Here is a 9,194-nt window from a genome sequence, read left to right as displayed (position 1 = left end):
CTTTTTATTTTTAATTGGGGAAAAATTTATTAAAAAAAATTTTTTTTCAAAAAAAAAAATTTATTTTTTTTTTTTTTTTTTTTTTTTTTTTTACAGCTAAGCATTAACAAAAGGCAGAATCATGCTTATTTATTCAGATCCTTTTCCTGAAAAGGCAACTTTGATACATCCATATCAGCTTTTTTTGTCTTTTTGAAACTTGGCTAAGTATAACAAGCATTATGAAAAAAGTGAGTCAAATCCTGTTCTTATTACTGAAAATAAATTTGTTTAATCAAACCTAAAATAAATTGAAAAGTAGATGCCTTTCTTTTAATACATTAAATGTGCAAAATCCCTTTTAAGTTTTAGATCTGCAATGAATATCATTTATTTAAAAAATCTATATAAAGTTAAAATAAAATCTGGCTACTTTATTTGCTTAAATTTTGAGGGGACTTTTTTGGCCTGTGAATACTTTTGACTCTTACTGCCCTGCTCTAAGACCGTCATAAACAGCTGTATTTGTAATGACACTCAAATTAACACATTAATACTCTGCTTAGTAATTACATTTGTTTGAAAGACAGTTGGTCAAAGTGGATTTTATTTTTCAGTGCCTTAGCAAAGGACAGAATACAACCGGGCAACTTTTTAGTTCACTTCAGAACCGTGCACCACCATGTTTTACAAAAATCCTGATAAAATACATTCGGTCTTTATTAGCCGGTATTTTCTCCTCTTTTTGTTGTCTAAAAGAGGAGCCATTACCTTCCATATATGTACTTTGTGGTTTCGAACTGTCTCGATTTTGACGGAAGAGTGCTGCAGCTCTGAAAACAGGAAGTGAGTTAGACTGCACCTGAATTCAGTTTGGTTCGCTGTCAGTCGGATAAGATGGAGGACGAGGTAATGCGAGTTTCAGCTGCTGATGCAGCGACGAGCAGAGATAAATGGGAGTTTTTGGAACTGCAGACACTAACCTGATTTCTTGTGCTTTTAGGGCGAAGGAGTCCGCGCTGTGCCTCTGGCCGGCCATGTTGGCTTTGACAGCATGCCTGACCAGCTGGTCAACAAGTCTGTCAACCGTGGTTTCTGCTTCAACATCCTCTGCGTTGGTGAGCGCCACAAACCTCTGCATGTTGTTTGTCTACCAGCTTTAATAACACCAGATATTAGTTTCACATGAGGAATCACACCTTACTGTCTATGCTCTCTGATAGGCTCTGTTTCAGTTACCATAGTGACAAAGGTACAAGAACAATTTAGCAAGTAGGAATAATTTTGGTCGCTCTAACTAAGCTAAAAGATAAAACGTTTGGTCTCGGTTAACTTCAAACAGTGAGGAAAAACATATTTACTGTGTGTAAATATCTGGTATCATCTGGATGTAGATGCATTGCATTTCTTTTAGTTAACTCGCAGTTATTAGTTTTTACTAAGCTTATTGGAGGCTATGCTTTGTGGTGGTTACTGGTTTATCTAATTATGTTGTTCCCTATGTTTTGTTTGACACATTGGCATGACGGAGTGTAAACAATATGGCTTTCTTCTGGCCACAGTCAACCACATCAACACGCCTTCAAAGCATTTTCCTCTCACAAGTCCAGATGAAATGTCCTTGTTTTCTGCAATGATAAATCTTTATTTTGCATCCCCAAACTATTTATTAAAATTTTTTAGACAGAAAGATTATTAAAACGCACTTTCTTTTAAAGATGTTTTTCTTCCATTGTCGTTTTGTATTCTGAATGGATTTGCTTCCTGAACGTAATCCCCCTCTCTCAGCCTCTTGCCATGTTCCCTGCTGATCATAACAATAGGGAAAATAATAAACATTAAGAGTTATTTTATGACTTTAACCACTTTCCATTGGTCTTTTTTCTCTACTAAAGATCCCATGTAGGTGGAGGGGTTAAAAAAATACATCTAAGCTCTTTTTTGTTTGTTTGTTTGTTTGTTTTTTATAAATTTTCCATTTGAAAGATGGCAAACTAATTCTCAAAACATTTCTGCCAGATATCCTTCTGTTTTATTCTAAAAGTGCAGCTTGTTGCAGATTGAGATTTAGATTTTGTCAGCCTGGAAAACTAATTCGGACTAGTTTAGTTTTAGTCAGTACTTTACAATGATGGGAGGGAGAACCAGAAGCTTTTCTCTGCAGAAATTCAGTTATAAACATTGACTTACAGAAGTTTTCAAGTGATCTTATGGGTTAGATCAACGCAAAGTGTTGAATAAATGTAGAGTGAAAAGAAAACGAGATATTGCTTTTAAAATATTCTAGAAAAAAATCAGAGAATCTGTCATTCGCCTGTTCTGTCTGCTTGAGTTCACATCTAGTTTGATTGCTGCAAGTTTTCGGGTTCTGTCTCCAGCTTCTTGGAGAATTAAATATTCACCAATTCTTCTTTGTAGCTCAGGTTTTGCTCAGTCATTTGATGTCTGTGAACATCAGATTTCAAGTATTGCCACAGACTTTCAGTTGAATTTAGGCCTGGACTTTGACTGGGACGTTCTTATACATTAATATGTTTTGAAACCACAACAATATAGCTGATCTGGCTCCATCTGATCTGGTGATATTTCCTATGTAATTGGCACAGACTGTAGGTCAGGCTGTGAAGAATGAAAATAGATTTTCTGACTGAGGAAGCTCCACATCTGAGTCATCTGACGGTCTGAACCAGAAAGCAGGCAGAATGCACGACTTCTGTAAGCATGAGGGTAAAAACTCCTCCAGGCTGCCATTAAATCTACACACCTGATTTATTCCTCATTTCTGCTTTGGATTCAATCAAGTCATCTAAGGAGCTTAAAATAAAGCTGATTAAAAAGCCACCTGTCTTTGACTTAGACATTTATGTTTTTAAAGTGAATGAGGACAGAGTGATGATGATTTTGTACATTTAAATGTTTTAATTTCTTTGATTTAAAGCAGGCACGTTCCAACCTTTTGTTACATGGCGCAGAATTGTCTTCCAGGTCAAAAAGATGTTGTTTTTTTTTCCATAAAAAGTTATATTGTGAGTTACTTTTTTTCCCTCCAATTTGACAATGTAATAGTTTTAATTAAAGAAATTAAGTATTTTTTTTTGTAAGTGTTGGAAAGAGGTAGTAGAGCCAAAACGTAAGAAGAGTTTTGCTAATTTGTTCCGTTAAATGAAAAAAACATAGCAAATAAAAGAAAGATTTATGTCGCTCAGATTGTGGAACTGGATAGATGTCTCAGCTAAAAAATGAAAAGTGGTTATTTAAAGATTAATACTTTATATTTTAAGATGATTTAAACTTATCTGTAATCTTTCTGCTCCAGTTAAAAATAAAAACGTCAATCCTTTAGGCTGCATTTGTATTACTCTTAAATTGCAGTCAGGGGGCCGCACAAAATCAGTCCAGGGCCCACAAACGGCCCCCGCGCCACACTTTGGACTCCCCTAATGTAACGCTGTGTTTCTGTTTTCCAGGTGAGACGGGTCTGGGTAAGTCCACTCTGATGGACACGCTGTTCAACACCAAGTTTGAGGGCGAGCCCACCCAGCACAACCAGCCAGGCGTCACGCTGAAGTCCAACACCTACGAGCTGCAGGAGAGCAACGTGCGCCTCAAGCTGACTGTCGTCAACACGGTGGGCTTCGGAGACCAGATCAACAAGGAGGACAGGTAACGAGCCTCACCACGCGGTCATGATTATTCCTGACAGAAAATACAACCAGAGACGAGGTTTCCCCCAGAACAGCCTGGTGGTTGGGGCGCTCAGCAGGGATTCACCCAGCAGCTCATCGTGTTTTTGAGTTAAAAAAATGTTTAAAGTTGATAGAAAATTTGAAAATATCACTTGATAATTATGTATTATTGGAAGATTGGAAGATTAATATCTGAACACCAACTAGAAATGCAAACATAAAAAAAACCCTGAAATAAATAAGCAATGCTAAGCCTGGTGGGGGCATAAGTAAAGCCTGGTGGCCCGCCAGGCTTATAATACACTGAGGGAAACCCTGAGAGAGCTCTAAGCTTTCAGGTTTGATGGTTTCAGATGCTTTTATAAAGAAAAAATGGATGTAGGTGGTTTCCAGGCTGGCATCACAAACGTATCGCATCCCAGGGGTCGGTTTTGTTCGCCTGGAATATTTTATTTCCAAACATTCACGGCTGATAGAGGCTCACATGTCACCTGCAGGGAGGGAAGCTATCATGTGACGCTAAATCTGTAGCTTCATCCCATCTTTGCTGTGTTCAAGAAGAAACGTCCTGCAGCGCGTTAAACAGGAACAAACCCAGTTGGAGTCATGTGACCTTTGACCTGCTGCAGGCCAGGCGAGATTCCTTTAGTATGATGGCATAGCGGGTTAATGTTCCCTCATCTGCATGTTTTCATGCGACATGTAAAGACGGGGTTAGAAATTACATTTTTCTGTCAATTTTATGAAGTTTATTTTAATTCTTGTAGATTGAAAACTTTATAAACTTAATCAGAATTAGTTAATTTGGTTGAAATTTACTGAGTGACTGTTGGAGAGTTACTGGAAATTATCAGTAATAACTGAGTCACTATGAGAAAATACCAGTTTTATAACATTAACACAACAATTACATACACTGCAGAATCACAAAATCTTACCAAGTCCTTTTGCTCTGGTTTATAGTGAAATCATCTTGAAACATTTGAAATAAAACTAAATTAAAAGCAGCTTTTCAGCAAGATACAGGAGTCGTTAAGTGCTTGGTATTCAAACTGCAGAGTTTCATTATGAAGTTTAAAATAACGTTTAATTTAAAGCCTAAAAAACGTTTTTTTTATTTTATCTTTGAATATTTATTGTTTCCTAAAGCCAATGATTGATCTGTGTAACTGAAGCAAAGGTTGGTTTTTATTTTATACGTTAATAAAATTGGGGGATTTTTTTTGTCTGTTTTGTTCATAAATGTATTTGAGAGACATTTCAAACATTTTCTGTAGAATATTATCACACAATCTTCACAGAATATTATAAGGAATTTTTGTTCAAGCTGCATCTTTACAGCGATGCTCAAAATAGCAAAGAAAATTCACATTCAATAAAATACAAACATAATTTATGTGGTTAAAAGAAATTATAATGTTTATTATTATTTCACATAAACACCCTTCAAGGCTTCAAAGCATGTCAGTCTGGCAATATTAATGCTTTAATACCTAATATTTTATTAATACTTAGTATTACAGTAATAAATTATATAATAGTGAATTTAAACTGTCTTTTTTTATTTTTATTGCTTTATCAATGAAAGTGTTTTTGGGGCGAAAGTTAAAAGAAAATCTACTGTCAAAGCTGTGTGTAGTTGTTTGTTGGAGTGACTCGGACCTGCTGGGTTAAACGGAGCGGGCCGCCTGCTGATAACCAGCTTTCTTAACAAAAGGAGGAAATGCTGAACGGCTTCCCCATCCTTCTCATTGTCCAGCTACAAATCCATTGTGGAGTTCATCGATGCCCAGTTCGAAGCGTACCTCCAGGAGGAGCTGAAGATCAAACGCACGCTGCACAGCTACCACGACACCCGCATCCACGCTTGCTTGTACTTTATCGCTCCGACGGGACACTCGCTGAAATCCCTGGACCTGGTGACGATGAAGAAGCTCGACAGCAAGGTGAGCTCTGACAGCGACACATGAATCACTGTAGCACAGAGCATGTCTGGTGTTTGTGTGACCCAGTGCAGCGTTTCCTCCTCCTCCTCCTCCTGCTCTGAGATATTCATCCCGGGGGGTGTTACATGATGGAACGACCTGTTTTTGTTCCCATGACCCAGAGCGCTCGTCGCTCTTAGCTACAAGCGGCTCACATGTCGTTCAAACGGCAGAAAAATGTTGCGTGGGAGGAAGATTCTCGTTTTGCAACAGAAAACAGACCCTGCCTGATCGTCTCCTGCCGTCCTGCAGGATCTGTTTGCACAACTAGCAAAGATTAAAGATCAAAACTCAATGTTTCTCTTTTCATTTGGTTGTGAAGCTAGCATGGATATGCTACACATTAAGGCCTGTTTCCTGGTTTCATAGAACTGCACCGACTTTTTGATGCCTTTTCAGCAGATTCAGGTTTATTTTTAAGTAAGAAAATTATTTTTCTTACTTAAAATAATCTGTCCTCCTCTGACAGATTATTAATTATTCATATTAGGAACAAAGGAGGCGTCCAAACTAGAAACTAACTGAACCTGCAGCTAATGATTATTTTAGTCATTGATTATTCTGACGATTAATTAAATAACAACAATTGCCACATTCTGTAGCATTTTCATTTAACCACTAAAGTTTATTTTATACAATGTTAAAAATACATTAAGAGGTGCAATTAAACAAGTGAGTTGCATTTTTAAATAAGAAAATAAACATTTTATTGCCTATAGTACCGTAGTTGAGCGTTTCTTTAGAGAAGGAAGAATCTGCAGTTTAAACAATGAGAAAAGCTCAGGCCTTTATGTTTAACATCATTACAGTGTATTTTTGAATTGACCGATTGATAAATGGGTCAAAAATAAAGTGTTTGGCGTTGACATTTTAACAAACTGGCTTCAGCATTTCGTATTGCACTGTTATTGTTACAAAGTTTATCTTAACTCGGAGATTTCCAGAACGCCGCCATTGTTTTTAGATCCAGAACGATGGACGCAGGTTAAAGGTCAAGATGATAAAACAGGACATTTGAAGCTGCTATGTTACATGAGCTTCTGTTAGCTGAAGTTGGCGCAGAGTCGTTTTACTTCTTTGCTAATTTGATAAATCTTTTTTTTCCCTTATCCAAAATATTCAGGCTGGAAACGTCCGATAGTCTCTCTGCCGTAGCGACCGGCAGGATCAGCCTCTGTAGGAAACGTAGTCTTCTTTTAAACTTTGTGCTTCCTCTGGTTTCTTTCTGATCATCTCATTGGTTCTGAACATGGCTGACTTTGAGTCCAATACATCAACTTCCACGCTGAAGAGTGGGAGTGCTCCACTAACTCAGCCCTGGTTCCTGTCAGAAGTTATTATTTTTAGCTGCAGATGCATTTCTTTGCTACTATCAATCAAGTGTTTACTAAAGGAATGCTTTTTAGGTAATATGTTTGTTTTCTTGCTTAAAAAATAATTAATATTGTATAAAAAAGGCCTAAATGATATGCCAATTTTTTTGCCTGATTAATTGATAGAAAAATCAATTGCTAAACTAATGTTCACATGTTTCCCTCAGAGATGATGATTTCTAAACATTTTTGTAAACTTGGCTGATTTTTAACGTGTTTGTTCCTTTGTGAGCCTTTATCTAAATTTGGACTCCAGAATCAGAGCAGAAGCCCGTTTGATGAGCGCCTTCAGACGGTCTAAATTTAGCCAACTAAAGCTTCTTCTCTTCTTCCTCACCTGCAGGTCAACATCATCCCCATCGTTGCAAAATCGGACGCCATCTCCAAGAGTGAACTGGCCAAGTTCAAGATCAAAATCACCAGCGAACTGGTCAGCAACGGCGTCCAGATCTACCAGTTCCCCACCGACGACGAGTCCGTGGCCGAAATCAACTCCACCATGAACGTAAGGCCCACATTTCCTCCTCACTTCTTACATTTTCACTTATAAATTATTGACTAAAAAGCCGCTGGAGATGATTAAAGTAAGAATCGCCTTCTACTGATGAGTGAAACTATCAGATTTAAGTTAAGGAGGATATTTGTTTTTCCTCCAAGATGAAAAAGAAAAATATTATAAGATCTGAACCAAATAGAATATAATACTTTATTGATCCTTAAGGAGAAATTTACTGAATTCAAAGTGTTAATTAAATATGAATATCACCATAAATGGCATAAAATGTATTTAAAAAATCATTGTGTTGATATTGCAAGTCATTTAAATATGACTAAATATAAAGTAAAAAATAATATCAAGAATGCACATGAAAACACAGCTCTGGGAAAAAATAAAAGACCTTTTAAAATGATCAGTTTCTCTAATTTTAGTTATAAGTCTGAGTAAAATTAACATTATTTTATTGTATGAACTGCTGACGGCGTGTCTGAAATTTCTAGGAAAATATTTTATTTATTTGCAGAAAATGAGAAATGGTCAAAATAATGACAGATGCAGAGCTTTCAGACCTTAAATAACGCAAAGAAAACAAGTTTATATTAATTTAAAAACAACAAACTAATGTTTTAACTCAGGAAGACATCAGAAATGAATATTTGGTGGAAAAACCAGGAGGTTTTGAACCTGCATGCATTGAACCTGCATGAGGTTCAATGCAGTTTTTTCCAGATCTGTATATTAATCTGCAAATAAGTCCAGAGAAAACTTAGATTTACAGACACTCAGAGTTGGGCATCATTTATTTATCTATTTATCTCTCCATTTTTGTTCTAGAAACATAATTACAAAATAATCTTGTTTTATGTGATTCTGCCCTTTTTCATTTTTATTCTTTGAGGTTCAGTTTTGCTCAGTTCTGATCGTTTTTATTTTTGTTCTCAACTAAAATAAGTCGTATGAAAGTCCCAGAAAGGCAGTTTTGACACCTGGACTTTCTGCTTCCATGCCTTTTCTACTTGAAGCTATAATTAATGAATGTGATGGAAATCCGTCTTTCTGAACAAACAAATATAACTTGAAAAGTGTTAAAAGATCTTATGAGTGAGGGCAGGCATTGTGTTTGTTTTCTGCTCACATGGTCTGGACTGGAGGCCGTCACATGTAGGGAGAAATGTTTGGAAAGCAGCACAATCAGTCGATTCACGCTGCAGGAAGTCGGCCGCGTGGGAGCAGCTCTGCTAGCTGTTCATTAACCCCGATCTGGACTCGACATTCCTGCAGTGTTTGCTTTGCTGCTGAACCGTTGAAGCTAGCGTAGCCACCTGCGCCTGCAGGTGTAGCGGGACGCTAACAGCGCTGTCTTTGCTGCAGAGCCATCTGCCGTTTGCCGTGGTGGGGAGCACGGAGGAGGTGAAGATCGGGAACAAGATGGTGAAGGCCCGGCAGTATCCCTGGGGGACGGTGCAGGGTAAGCCCGTCTCACCTCCAGCACAGGAAGTGACAGCGTGCGCTCTCCGTCTGCAGAGCTACTGAAGCCACTTCCTGTTTCCCCTCAGCTCTCACAGTTGAACTCGCTGTGTGACCTCATTCCCTCCAGTTTCCTCTCCATCAATGCAGCACATTTTTTTATGCCACTAATGGCTTTATATTGATTTTAGATTGATTTCTTGAC

At 37.6% G+C, this 9,194-nt stretch overlaps 1 protein-coding gene across 1 annotated transcript in view; it reads left to right on the top strand.

Annotated features, from left to right (window-relative positions):
* Window positions 1–9,070, top strand: part of LOC106940252 (septin-6-like) — a 14,054-nt gene extending 4,984 nt beyond the window's left edge. The window contains exons 2-6 of the mRNA XM_015022939.1: window positions 983–1,097; window positions 3,447–3,642; window positions 5,425–5,611; window positions 7,367–7,528; window positions 8,894–9,070. Coding sequence (XP_014878425.1) covers window positions 983–1,097; window positions 3,447–3,642; window positions 5,425–5,611; window positions 7,367–7,528; window positions 8,894–9,055 — 822 coding nt within the window. The 3' untranslated portion in view covers window positions 9,056–9,070. The remainder of the gene's footprint in view (window positions 1–982; window positions 1,098–3,446; window positions 3,643–5,424; window positions 5,612–7,366; window positions 7,529–8,893) is intronic.
* Window positions 9,071–9,194: the final 124 nt, after the last annotated feature.

The sequence above is a fragment of the Poecilia latipinna genome, unplaced genomic scaffold, assembly GCF_001443285.1.
Source record: "Poecilia latipinna isolate Pla-1442-1.1 unplaced genomic scaffold, P_latipinna-1.0 Scaffold3144, whole genome shotgun sequence".
Lineage (NCBI taxonomy): Eukaryota > Metazoa > Chordata > Actinopteri > Cyprinodontiformes > Poeciliidae > Poecilia > Poecilia latipinna.
The sequence above is the reverse complement of the archived record's forward strand: the minus strand, read 5'-3'. Positions and strand labels throughout refer to the sequence as shown.